The sequence below is a fragment of the Ailuropoda melanoleuca genome, chromosome 7 (genome assembly GCF_002007445.2).
Source record: "Ailuropoda melanoleuca isolate Jingjing chromosome 7, ASM200744v2, whole genome shotgun sequence".
In the NCBI taxonomy this organism is placed as follows: domain Eukaryota; kingdom Metazoa; phylum Chordata; class Mammalia; order Carnivora; family Ursidae; genus Ailuropoda; species Ailuropoda melanoleuca.
In genome coordinates, this window is record NC_048224.1 from 141,248,011 (window position 1) to 141,261,340 (window position 13,330).

At 57.7% G+C, this 13,330-nt stretch overlaps 1 protein-coding gene across 3 annotated transcripts in view; it reads right to left on the reverse strand.

The window, feature by feature from the left end:
• Nucleotides 1-13,330, reverse strand: part of RASA3 (RAS p21 protein activator 3) — a 123,199-nt gene that overhangs the window by 11,008 nt on the left and 98,861 nt on the right. For 2 of the 3 annotated variants that reach the window (XR_004626842.1, XM_011233273.3), the window contains exons 17-22: nucleotides 12,586-12,663; nucleotides 11,574-11,647; nucleotides 10,699-10,805; nucleotides 10,118-10,200; nucleotides 4,919-5,127; nucleotides 3,564-3,667 (exon numbers count right to left, since the gene is read on the reverse strand). Coding sequence is in view for 2 of the 3 variants with exons in the window: in XM_011233273.3 (XP_011231575.2) it covers nucleotides 3,564-3,667; nucleotides 4,919-5,127; nucleotides 10,118-10,200; nucleotides 10,699-10,805; nucleotides 11,574-11,647; nucleotides 12,586-12,663 (655 nt within the window). In the remaining variant the exon portion in view is untranslated. Of the gene's footprint in view, nucleotides 1-2,013; nucleotides 2,916-3,563; nucleotides 3,668-4,918; nucleotides 5,128-10,117; nucleotides 10,201-10,698; nucleotides 10,806-11,573; nucleotides 11,648-12,585; nucleotides 12,664-13,330 lie in introns of those variants that run through there. The other variant, XM_034665538.1, reaches the window with a different exon arrangement.

Sequence of the window (13,330 nt, forward strand, 5' to 3'; positions counted from 1 at the left end):
GGGTGAGAAGGCGTGCCACCTGGACAGCACCTGCCTGGGTGAGAAGGCGTGCCACCTGGACGGCACCTGCCCGGGTGAGCCAGCATCTAGGGCTCCTCACGCATCGGCACTCCTGCCTCATGATCACAGCAGGTCTGGGGTCCACTTCTGTCTTTATTTCCAACCCAGGAGAACTCTCTTAATTCTTACTGAAAAATCACAAGTCTGTACATAGGAAAACTGGGAAGATTGAAAGTTTCAAAGAAAAAGAGGATCTGACAGGAGAAAGATAAGCAATGTCAACATAAGGGCCGAACAAACAGAGGAGGAAAAGGCGGGAAGACCCGGTGGGCAGCGCGCCGATTGGAGTTCAGCCTTTCTCTTTTCACATAAAACGCAAGGTTATGGTCCCCGGTGCCGGACCACCTGGACCCCCTCCCCAAGGCCTCCATTTGTGGGAACTACTGGGCCTGGAGCAGGTTACTCATGCCCCAGCCTCAGCGAGCCCTTCTGGGAAGTGGGGGCACAGGTGTACCCGAGAGGCTCCTGCCCGGGGGCCTGGCAGTACCTGTGAGCGGTGCTGTTATAGAGACAGCCAGCGTGGACAGGTCAAGAGGGATCGCCCCTGAACAAGCACATGTCTGTGATCATTGTGAATGGCAGAAACAAACAGACTCTCACTGCCAGTGTGGTGCTGGGGGAGAAGGGGCGGACGTCTTCATCATGCAAGGGTCTGCGGCTTGACAGGACTGCAGGCCCTGAGCGGAGCGACGAGGGCAGTGGAGGTGGCTCGGATAAGCATATGGCAGCCAGGGTCAGGCCCCGCTCGGCCCCAAGCTCCTGCTCGGCCCCCCAACTGCCTTATGGGGGCCGTGTGATCGGATCCTGGATTAATCCAGGTGGTTAGGCCATTTCATGGAAAAGGACATCAGGGCTTGCCCAGTGGTCTCACAGCAGACGCCAAAGCTGTGTCCGGATCGAGGCCTGGGAATCGCGGATGGATCCCATGCAGGACACCAAGGAGAGCGGCCTGAGTGCGCGAGTGCTGGGAGTGACCTGGGGCCAGACTGTGGGTGGCTGGTTGTGTGGGAGACACGGCTCGATGTCCTGTGAGCCCCAACCTTCCCAGCACCCTGATAAATGGGCACTCATGCCTACTCTGCAGAGGAAGCAAGTTGTTAACCCAGGACACACCACAGAGCGGGGACCCTGCTGCCACTTGAAAAGTGCATCTGCATTAATCTCAGCCCCGTGGCTCAAGCCCCTGCCAAGCCCCGCGCTAACCCTTCCCTGCCTGAGGGACTGGGTTCCACTGTCGGCAGATTTCAGGGGGAGCGGTAAAGAACCAGGGTGAGCCCAAGGGAGGGTGGCCAGCGGAGTGAACGCCACATGGGGGGGTCGGAGACCGAATCTGTCCTCTTGCACAGGGAACTGTACCACTGCCTCCTCCGAGGCCAAAAGGCTGCCATGCCCAAGGGGAAAGGACTGCTCGTGTCAGGTGGAAATAAGCCCCATGGTCCCAGTGCTCACGAGAATATTTGGACTAATATGAAGGGAGTGTCTCAAGATGATCAGATCGCCAACAACAAACTCTCTGCCTCAAAGAAGCACCGAGACTCCAGGCAGAGGCCCGAAGATAGTCTGAGAAGTGATTCAGTGCTACAGTGCCCAAGCCAGGTGCACTGTAAGATCTCAAGATCTCCAATCATGATGACACTATGTACACTTGTCCAGATGATTCCTACACTGGGAGGGAGGCTCTTTCATCCATGCATCCTCCATCCATCTCTCCACCCATTATCCATCCATCATCCATCCATCCATCCAACCATCATCCATCCATTAAATCCATAATCCACCCATCATCCATCTACTTATCATCCATCCATCTATCCAACCATCATCCATCATCTACCCATCCATCATGGATGGCATCATCCATCCATTAAATCCATAATCCATCCATCATCCATCCATCCATACACCATCACCATCCATCCTTGATTCACCCATCATCCATCCATCACCCACCCACCCATCGCCCATCATCCATACAACATCCACCCACCATCTATCGATCCATCATCCATCATCCACCCATCTGTCATCCACTGCCTGTCCATCCATTCATCCAGAAAACAGGTATTCAGTTCCTCCTTCATGTCAGGCACTGGGGTAAATAGGACCTGCTTCTGCTCTCAAAGGGTCAAGTATACTGAGGGGAAACAGATCAGAGATGACAATCATGGCAATGACAGAGACATACACAGGGTTAGAAAAAGCTCCCCAGAGGAGGAAACTCACAAGACAAACAGGTATTAGCCAGACAAAGAAGGCAGACGGTGGCATCAGGGGCAGAGGCATGGGGGCCTGCAATGGTGCGATGCTGAGGTGACCCCAGGCTGGAAGCAAGAGGGAGACAATGTGTGGAGAGAGGTCGCTGGAAGGAGGTTGATCATGCAAGGGTTAGCCTCCTTCATGAACCTGGATCTCACATCGTGGCTTCAACCTAAGACTCCTTGACCCTCCTCTGTTCTGGTCACTCCTCTCAGTGTGCGGGGAAGGGGCTGCTACCTTGAGGCCTGGTATAGCCCCAGGGCCACTGCTGCATGGCCGCCTAGAACCTTGGAGCCAAGGGCTGTGTGCGGCACGCTTGCTGGGGGAGGTCCCACCAGGGTGGGTGTGGGTGTGCGTGTGTGCAGGTCCTCACGGAGCGTCTGTCCAAGCGTGTAAACACGGTTGTCTTGCATGTGCGTGCATCCATGTGTGACCGGGCACGTGCCTGTGGCCTGGCAGGCACCCGAGGAGTCACCCGAGGCTGCAGGAGGGGACCGGAGGCCACGCGTGGCGGAGCTCACAGACGGAGAGCTCAGCACGGCACGCTCGCCAGAGGAGGACGAAAGTACGTTCCAGGCCGAGGCCCACCGCTGACACTGCTGGGTTAGACCAGGAAAAGGGAAAGTTTCCACGGAGCTTTACTTCACATTCAGAGTGGAGCTTACGGGCCCTCATGTGCCTCCCAGCGGGCTCTTGTTACGCTCGCCTCTTCTGAGCTGTAAACCCTGAACAATCATTCCCACGTCACCTGACGTCTGCAGAACATAAAAGGCAACTAACGCCGAGGATGGTCGGCTGCACAGATATCGCGTCTGCAGCTTCTGGGCACACGCACACACATACCCCCACGTGAATGCTCCCATGGGTGTCCACACACCCACACGTGTCCCACACACACACGCATGTGTCCGTCTGGAAGACACAGAGGATGAACCCTCAGTCTGGGGTCTGGGAGGGTATTAAATGTAGGACCTTCTCGAGAACTTGGCAGCTCACAGGCTGCAACTAAATTACACCTCAAAGTTACCTACAGAATCGGTTATTAAAGCAGATCCCCACACCTGCCTAACCTGCAGAGAGCGCTTCCCCCTTCAGCCCACGAACGAGAACATGCACGCAGACCACAGGGGCTCCGAGGGCCGGTCATCCCTGCAGAAAGCTCCGGGTGTCCCTGGGACCCCAGCCAGGTGTCTCCAGAGCCACCTGCCCCCTCCTGAGACAACACGTCAGGCTCGTGCTGAACTCACCTTGCATTTTCTCCAGTTTGCTCATGTACGAGTTGAAGAGGGAGTAAATGCGCTCGGTCTCTCGGTCCCCATCGATGTCCAGCTGGATGTTTGCTGGGAGGCCGCTGCCCAAACACAGCGAGATCAGAACAGAAAGAACGATGGTGTCAATCATTTCCTCTTTTTAAAGATCATTAGATAACGGGGTGATCCTGAGAAGTGAACTTATCCCCGATGGGGCTGTGGCGCTCGTGTGTGGTCTGTGGACTAGCTCGCGAGCACGAGAAGTGCCTGTCCACAGGCTCGGAGGACCGGAGGCCTACAAATCTGCTGAGACAGCAGGCAAACGAGCCATGCTTGTTTTGCCAGGACAAGAAATGACCTGGACTAGAAGGAGCCCCCCTCCTGAGGCACGGGGGCCGTGTACCCTGAAGGGTTGGTCTGCGGCCCCGAGACGGCCAGGTCCCTGCTCCTCCCCCAGCCTGCGTTGGCTCCGGCCCCTGCCCACGGCTGTAGCAGGGTCCCAGCCCCCAGACCCAGTGCTCAGCTTCTCCTGGGCCGGACCCACCTCCATGAGCTTTGGGGGTATTCCTCCCACCCACAGCCACACCGGACAGCAGTCGTCACGGTTCTCACAGGTCACATGGGGCACCCTGAGGGCACCCAAGCCTCCTTCCAAAAGGGGCAGGGGGAGCCTCTCGTGACCCTCAGGAGGTCCAGCTCACGGTGGGGCAGGGAGCTAAGGGAGATGGTGTGCAGACGATAGCTGCAGAAACCAAAGGGGGTGTGAGCAAGATGGTGGACTGCTTCCAGGCTCTTCTAGAAGAAACACGACAGCACCCTGCCCCTGGAGTCTTCCCTCTGCATGGAGCACCTTCCTTCACTGCCACCCACCCCCAAGGACCACTAGGACCCCTGGCAGAGACAGGAGGACCCATGAGGATGAGCCCCGGGCTCTCTTGCACGAAGACTCCTTAACAATCGAGAGAACAGCCTGGGAGACTCGGCTGTGCACATGCAGCTTGCCAAGCCCCAATGCAGCCCCTTGGCCAAACTTCCTGGTACAGTACACAAGCCGGACAACTGTGCTTGGCCACATGGGGTGGATGTGAGACAGGGAAACTGAAGGGACCCCATGAAAAAAAAGGCCCATTGTTTCGTTTTTTTTTTCTTTGTTCCATTTCCAGCTTCTCCCCTTCTCCCCCCCCTTCTCCCCCTCTCTCCTTCTCCCCTCCATATACAAATATTCAATACACTCTGCTCTCGCTTCCTGCTGGCTGGGGTGTGATTTCTGTCCTCTTGGCTGGTCCTGTGGGACCCGCTCTCTGCCTGCATGGGCTGGAAGGGTCCTGGGGGCTGGAGAGGCACAGGCATACCCGGTGCAGGGGGAGCAGCCCGGGGCCGTGTCCGAGGAGGCCCTGCAGCATAGCCAGTGGCCGTTCAGGTAGGCGGATGGGTGGTAGACAGTGAGGCGTTTCTTGTTGCACTGGCTGACCTTGGTGAGGATGTCGATCCAGGCCTTGGCCTCCACACAGTTGTTGGCCTGGATGTACAGGGCTCGCTCGGGCTGGATGACCTGGAACATCTGAGAAGACAGTGAACAGGCTCAGAGAGGCTACACAGCAAGACAGCGAGCCTGGGGCCCGAGGTCCATCCGTATGGATGCGGACAGGCCCAGGGGCTGCAGACGGGTGGGGGGGAACCGGACAGGCCCTGGGGGCTGCGGGGGAGGGGGGACCGGACAGACCCCGGGGGCTGTGGCACGCACAAAGGGCTTTCAGCTGTCCTTGAATCTGACGGAGCCACAAGCCACAGCCTTCCCCTGGGGCTCAGGAGACTGAAGTGACTCAGCCCGTCAGCCCTGGTCAGCCTGGCCAAGGCACTCTGCTTCCTCGGGTCTCCAGGGGCTCCATTCGAAAATAAAGGAGTGGCACTGTTTGTCTCCCTCCTGCGGTTCACTGCGCGCATGACAGAAATACAGCTGATTTCTCTGGGTCGCCTGTTTTTCCTAAGCTGGGGCAGGCTTCTGTGCAAGGTGCATCAGAGCCTAGCCTGCCCATGTTCCTGTCCTCACTCCACACCTACCTCAGGACCTTCATATGTGCTGCTGTGTCCATCTGAAAAACTCCACCCGCCCCATCTGACCAGGAGGCCGCCCCTCCTCCTTCTAGGTCAGGGTGACTTCCTCTCAGGCTTCTCAGAGCCTCCACCGCCTTTCTTGTCATGCATTCAACCACCAGGCACTGCCCTGGGTTCTGGGGACACAGTGTGGCCCAAACAGAGTTTCCATCGTCATGAACTTCCAGCCAGCAAGGAGGGTAAGGACAACCACAAAGCCTAAGGGCTGTGTACCTCGGAGGAGAAGTCAGGCAAGAACTTCCTAAACAGATGACCCAGCTGATGTCAGAAAGATGACTAAGAGATAATGAAGCTGAGTGGGAGAAGCAAGAAATGGAGAGCCTTGGGCAGAAGGACCAGTTGGTGCAGAGGTCCCGGGGCAGTGGGGACGGGAGGCGCGGGGGTCCCAGGGCAGCGGGGAGGGCCGGGTGCTCCCAGGAACAAGCCAGGCTGTACACAGAAGGTGGGGTAAGCGGGGGAGGTGGGCAGGCCAGGGCCCTGGAGGGCTCTCAGGCTGGACTTGAAAGACGGCCTGGAATTAGAATGTCAAAGATGATGGTGGGCTTTTCCAAGGGAAGAGGGTGTGCATGGAGAGGAGGGACAGGAGTTGATGGATCTGGGGAGAGAAGCTGTATGTCCGAGTTCCTGAGTGAATAGATGGGCCCTCCTCACAGAGACCTGAGCCCCGGCCCAACTTGCACACATGCACTGTTGCACGGGCCTCAGACTGTGCGAACCTGCATATGACTGTGATCCCCAATGGAGTGAACGCCTAGAGAGAGTTTTGTCTTGACTGTCCTCACAAACTGGCCCCTCTAACAGGACTCGGCACGACGCGGGCTCTCTCCCAAATGGACTTAGCCCCAGATGTAACTGGCTCTGAGAGAAGGCAGCAAGAGAAAACTGGCTGATATGCTAATATCAGTTGATTCTAACCCTAAATGAAGGGCCTGATGGAATGAAAATGCCGTTTCTAGGGTGTTTTCCACACCTGCGCCCTGCTGAACATCTGGGAGTGCCACGGGCTGAGGACACGGTGCTCCCAGGCATGCATCCTGCAGAGGCTGCATCACGGGCCTGGGAACAGACCCCACGTTACTGGGTGCCGACACAGAGGAGACGGGCATTCCTCCTGGAGCAGGTGCAATGGCCTTAATGCCCCTCGGGCCCGGGGAAAACACCACAATCTGCCTTGGGGCCGCCTGCTTGCCCAAGAACCACCTCCAAGGGTCCGGATGAAAGGACAGTGCAGGGTGAGTGGGAACTGCTGTCTGCGGGCTGGGCCGTCCCACCATGGGACGGCCTTCCCCACCCTCCCAGCCAGCACCACCCACATGGGCTGTGGGGTCCATCTCAGACCCAGACAGAGACGTGAGCTCATCAGTCCTCCTCCTCAGCGACCCCGGGCCAACACCAGCCCCATCACAGCTGAAACAGACCCACTGTGTCCCCCACACACCCAGTGTGGCCTCAGGCACCTACTGAATACTAGACCACTGAGCTGTGCCTATGAGCAAGACAGACAGACACGGCAGAGGGAAGACGGGTCAGAGCCCTTGTCAGCTCCTGGGAGGCACACCCTGACTTGGGGACCTTCCTATAAACCCTGAACGCAGCGTGTGTAGGAGAGCCTGGGGGGTGAGACGGTGTGCATGTTCTCAGGGCCAACGGTTACTGTGGATGGCTCCTGGCGTCTGAAGAGGTTCTCAAGCAATGCAGAGCTGCTACAACATCCAATTTCCCTGAAGCCCATGCTGCTGGGGGGCAGGGGCGGCTGACAACGCTCAGGAAGACACGAACGGTGAAGCAAGTGACCGGGGACACAGGGAAGGGAGGGCTGGGGCCACTGGAGATGGACCACACATGCAGGCCGTCAGGATAGAAGGTTGGCTCTGAGTTCCCACCCCCACACGAGTGGTGTGGGCTCCTGCAAGCTCCTCCCACCTCTGTGAGTCTCTGTTCCTCTGGGGACTGGGCTGGAGTTGTGACTCCCCCTCAGGATGTTTACGGGGAGGAAGCTATCCCAGGACACGGTGCCAACCCCAGAGCTGGTGCTCAAACAGCTGTCCGTGACCTCAGAGAACAAGGACTCCAGGGTCTGGAAGGTGTCCCTGCTGAGTGCACGGACAGCACCAGCTAAGCCAGCTCTTTCCGCGGACAGTCACTTTTTGAATCTTAAAGCGAACAAACTTTAAAATCGTCAACACCTTGAGAACATCTCTCTCTCATCTTAAGGAGTGGGGACTTTTTAAGCAAAGGGTTCCAAATTACCACCCTTGGTTAGGACTGCTGCGGGACCTCCCCTGAAAAATGCGATACCATATCAACACGTTGTGAGGGCAATGAATCAACACTGGCAGAGGCCCGGGCAGTGTGCTTCATGCAGTTTGCCTGGCATCGACCCTGGACTCCAGAGTACGGCTGTCATCTGCAGGCAAGGGCACAGAGGCTGGACGGCGTGCCCCCCGCGTGCCAAGGTCGGGGGGTACTCCCACAGGAGGGGCAGTCCTGCCATCAGCAACATCGGGGAGAACTGGCCAATGGGCCGTCTTTCTGTCCACAGCAGCCCTCAGCCAGAAGTGTGGACAGGAGGAAGAGGTGCAGAGAAATGCCCCAAACCAGGGCTGCTGGCTGAGACTGGGTCTGGATCAAGAGAGAAGCAGCACTTTCTCCCTAGGGAAGCTGACAGGGCAGAGGCCACGCTGCCTGTCAAACCCGCAAGGTCAGGGTTTCTGTAAAGCTGAAGAGGGGGAATGATTTGTAGCCTTTTATGTCTGAATAATTTTTTGTTATTTACTCCTCACCTTGCTCTAAAAGAGACCTACAAATGACTTAGATAAAATATATCTAAGGAAATAAGAATTTAGAAAATTAGGAACAGAGAACCAGAAATGGGACCAGAAGGAGAAAAGAACGAGACAGCAGACATAGGGTCCATGCTGAGGGCTGTGGGGGTACGGGAGGCCGTCGGTACCCTCAGGCACCTCACCACCTGAGCTCAGCAGGGACGGTGTCCCCAGCGATGCTGGATGCCACCCAGGCCAGCGAGGCTGCAGGGACCCTTCCTACACAGACCCTGAGCCTCCCCGAGAACAAGGCCTCTAGGTGCCCAGTGTGAGCGCACACTCCCCCAGAGCCTGGAGACCGCACAGGAGGTGACAAGAGTTGACCCAGCAGCCACGGCGGCCACGGCAGCGGGCAGGGGCACTTTCTCCCCTACTGAGCTTCAAGGCGCGTGGTGACAAGAAAACCTTCCTGGCCACACGGATGGTCCCCTCGAGGTCTGTGCTGTTCGTCAAGCGGTAAGCAAACCTGACGTGCAGGCCCTCCCGCAGGACCTTCCGTGGGAACACACAGGAAGTCTGTCCCTCCACAGCCTCCCCTAAAAATCACAGCTGATGACGTCACCGGCGGCTCCCTCGGAAACGCCGCCCGCGCTCGGCTGCGAGCGTGCCCACGGGCTGTGCTGGTGGCCGGAGTGATGACGCAGTCAGAAACGCCGCCACGTCCCGTGGCCACACTGGGCAGCGAGAGGCCCCAGCCCTGAACAAAACGCGGCCCTGACAGACAAGTGAAGCACCTCCGTGGGCGGAGCTCTCCACGGCAGAAAGCCAAGAGAGAGCAGTGAAGGGACGAGAGGGCAGAGCGCCACTGTGGACGGACGAGAGCCTACGGAGGAGCCCGAGGTGGACACAGCTCGGCGTGTCTCCCACGGTCACCGTGAGTCGTCCTGACAAGACGCGCCTGGGGGACACACTCACCTCCATGGGATTTCTGGCAAAACGGGCACCGGAACCTCCCACCCAAATTGAGGGATGCCCACAAAACCTGGCCTGCGTGCTTCAAAAACACCAAGGCTGCAAATACAGGGAAAGGCAGAGGAACGTTCCAGATGAGGAACATGGCAAAGAAGGTACCATGTGGCGCTCGGCCGGGGACACACGACAGCTACGAAGACCGCTGTCAGCACAGCCGGCAGGATCTCAGCACGGACGGTGATCAGCAAAGCCGCACCAGCGCTGGGGGTCCTGCCTTTGGCTGCCGTCCGGCTCCGTACCAGAACGTCCTTGTTTTCGGGGAACACTCAAGTATTTACGTGGTTCAGAAAAGCACGTGCATGGAGAGATGAAGAGGTAGAATGAAGGGACACGTTCAGCAAACGGGACACAGGCAAACAGCCCGCAACTCCGGGTGAGGGAGCACGGGGGGTCCTGTCCTATGCTTGCAACTTCCCTGCACGTTCAAAACCAGATCAAAATCAAGTTTCAGAGAAACCCCACAGGGCCCCAGAGCTGGCCCCCGGTCCCTGGAGCTGCCAGAATGCACTTTCTGGCAGGTTCTCCGCCTCCAGCCAGCTCGCGAGCACCCAGGTGACGGGGTTCGGCGGAGGAGCCGGGGCGGCGGGGTGCTGCTGGCGGCCCGAGAGCAGAAGAGGGAGAAGCCCCTGAAACACTCACATTCTTCATCTTGAAGGACTCCTCCTCCAGTCCCTCCACGGCCAGAATGTTCTCGATGGGAATGCTGCACAGAGGCTGGTCTCCTGCCGCAGGGAGGGGTCTGTGAGGGCGGGGGCAAGAGGCTCCCTGCCTGAGTGGGGGATGGGTGAGCCACACACAGGCCACGGGCAGGGGATGCCGCAGAACAGCCAGGCCTCACGCCACGCTCCCAGCAGGACCTGGTACTGGCTCCCGGTGACCCTGACGCCTCCAGCCCCACGCCGTCTCGAGGAGCCCTGTCCCCACATATTACCTCCCTGCACGACATCACCGAGATCTAAGCCATATCAGACCTGGGAGGACACGGCCGACACAGGACCCCGACTCCCACGCCTGGAGCCCATGGGCACAGGCCCACCTGCTCCCCACCCCACCCAGGCTGGCCCTGTGGTAAGAAACTGCTCACTCCATGGGACACTTACTCTACGCTCTTCACTTCACTCCAGAAAAGCAGGCGGTGACCCCATCAGGGCCCCACTCAAGGCTCTGGCCCCTCAGAATAAAGTGTGTGAATCAAGTAAAAAGCCAATTTTCCTTGTTACCTTTGCTTTTCTGGTAGGTAAACTCATGGTTGGTCAGGCGGAACCATCTTTTCTTAAAATTCTTCATTCCAAAACGTTTCCGTCCTTGTGCCCTCTTAATCATGAACCTGTTGTGAACAGGGTATGTTTGTGCGTGAATGTCGGGGCTCGGGGCATATCCAGCACCCCCACACCACAGCCCAAAGTCCCACCTGTCCTACCCGACATGGCCCGCACGCTTTCAACTTCTTATTTTACCTCCAAGCAATAGGGTTAAAAACCAAAAGGCAAAGGTCTCTACTTCTGAAAAGTTTAGCCCCTGTGCTGGGGTTAACGTCAAGTCACAGGCTGGCAACGACACTGGATTCATCAGACCTCCGACAAAGCAGCCGCCCCCTTCCCATCTCCCACCCTGGGAATACCAACAGGAGATGCCCGTAAGAAGGGGGGCAGGCCCATGGAGCTGTGGCAGGTATGCTTCAGAAAACAAAGAGGGATTGGAGCGGAGACGTTTCAGGGGTGGGGCACTGACAGAAGGAAGGAAGGTCTTGAACTCAGGCATGAGTGAGCCAACCAAGGGGTAGTTCAGCCTCCCCTTCCCCTCTCTCCCACGGACAGGTGTTTCTCCACTCACACAACCCGCAGGCCAGAGGCACAGGGCAAGGAAAGCCAACACCACCACGTCTCAGACATGCCCTGTGTGCAGTCTTGTTGGATCTGAGACATGGACGAAGGCCATGCTTGTCCCAGGCCTGGACAGCCCCTAAAGGGTCTGGCTGCCTGTGAGCTGGGAGGCCACCAGCCTGTGGGCAGAGACGTCCCAGTCCATGGCAGGGACGGCCAGGAGCACGCCCCTGCATCTCTCCCACTGGCCGAGCAGCAGACTCAGGCCTTACCCTTCCTTAAGCAGGATGGGTTGCTCTATGCTCTTGGGGTCTCTTCTCCCAGATGATGAGATCAGATCTAAAAACTAAAGTGGGAAAGACAGCAGATGGTTAAGGGGGAAATGGCATACTTGATTATTCTTTCTCACGCAGAAAGAGCAGAATGCTGTGTCTCTTTGTGACGCCAGAGGAGAGAGGAACCTGGGGAGTGTGGGTCCTTCTGTGAGAGCCAGGGGGTCCTGAGCGTGTCTCTACTGCAGCTGGGAAGCTTCCAGCCCTGACCCCGGCCTCCCACCAACCCCCCACCTCGGGAAGGTCTCCCTACACCCTCAGCTGCTGCTTCTCCTGGCTGCCAGGCTTCCGGTGACACCTGGAGGCCCACTTGCATGTCAACAGGTGACCCCAGAGTGCCTCTCTCCTGGAGTGTGAAGCAGGGCTCTCCTCCCAGGACACCCGCCCTCCTAACTCGACTTCCATGACCCGTCTGGATTCCCTCCATCAGCCCCAGCTCCTCTCCCTTGAACCCTTCTGGGTCCTGGTTTTATGATTTCTGAGAGGTAAGTATGTGCAACTGTTTCTAAACACAAGAGAAAAAAATAAAGCTTTAGGATCCAGAAAAGATCCTCTCCATGTCCCATGTCCCTGACTCCGGGTCTGGGCTGCCCTGCTGTGTGACTCGGGCATTTGTGGGGGCCCTAGGAGTAGATGGCCAGCAAGGACAAGACAAGGGATCTGCAGAATAAACAGGGCAGTACTCTACAGAGGGACAGCATGCCACCACTTGAGGAGAAGAACTCCGTTGTGTCAGTTCTGAACAGGAGGGGGTGGAAGGGGTTCATAGCGCCCCGGGGTGCAGAGATCCCGGGACCGTGGACGGTGGTCACAGGCTGCGAAGGGAATGACACTCTGAACTCTAAAATGCACTCTGTGAATTTTAACTCAATTTTCTAAAATAACAGTGGTTTCTTCGGAACAGCACAGGACACGGGGGCTGTCTGATCATTTTATTGATGTCCACACTCACGTTTTTTACTGCATCAGCGTATTTTTGCTCATTGAAGAATTCATAGAATGCAGCCATGTAGGATTCCTTAAAGCTGGCCTAAAATGAAAGAGGCCCTTTAACAAGAGTACAGGTCTCCCGGCTCACGGCCCCAGATGAACCATCTAGAAGCACGCATGCATCGTGACCAGCCTCAGTGACGGTCACTGAGCAAGACGGAGATGCCAGGTGTAACTGCTGCCCCAGGGGTCCGCCCAGGCGCTGGGTTCCAGGCACCCCGATGAGGTGCTGCTTCTGTGACCTGGGGGGCTGGCGAGGGGCCCCCAGGGTGTGGATGTCAGAGCTCAGCTCAGGAATGCACGGAGGGTTCAGAACAACCCTCCTGATGGCCTGCCTCGAGCGAGCACCGTCTTCAGGCTTAGGCCACTGGCCTGTTTCTGGACGTGCGACAAGGGGGGTTTGTGCAGACCTCGCATCCAGCCCGGGCTCGTTCATCCGAGCCTGCAGCCGACAGAAACCGGCATCGATGGACAGAAAAGCGACCAGCTTGCTGCCAGCCACCACACAGCCTTTACTTCACTGTGATCCACAGACACCCAAGCGTTTCCCCCACGGGGGCTGCTTGTCGCCAGCAACTGGACCCACAGAGAATGGAATGGGAAGGGCTGGGCTGGGGGCTTCTGCAGGTCCAGGCAGAAGGGGAGGTCTCACTCCGCCAGATCGGCCCCGTCCCTGTGCAGCCAGCCGTGGCCTTCCATCCCAGGGA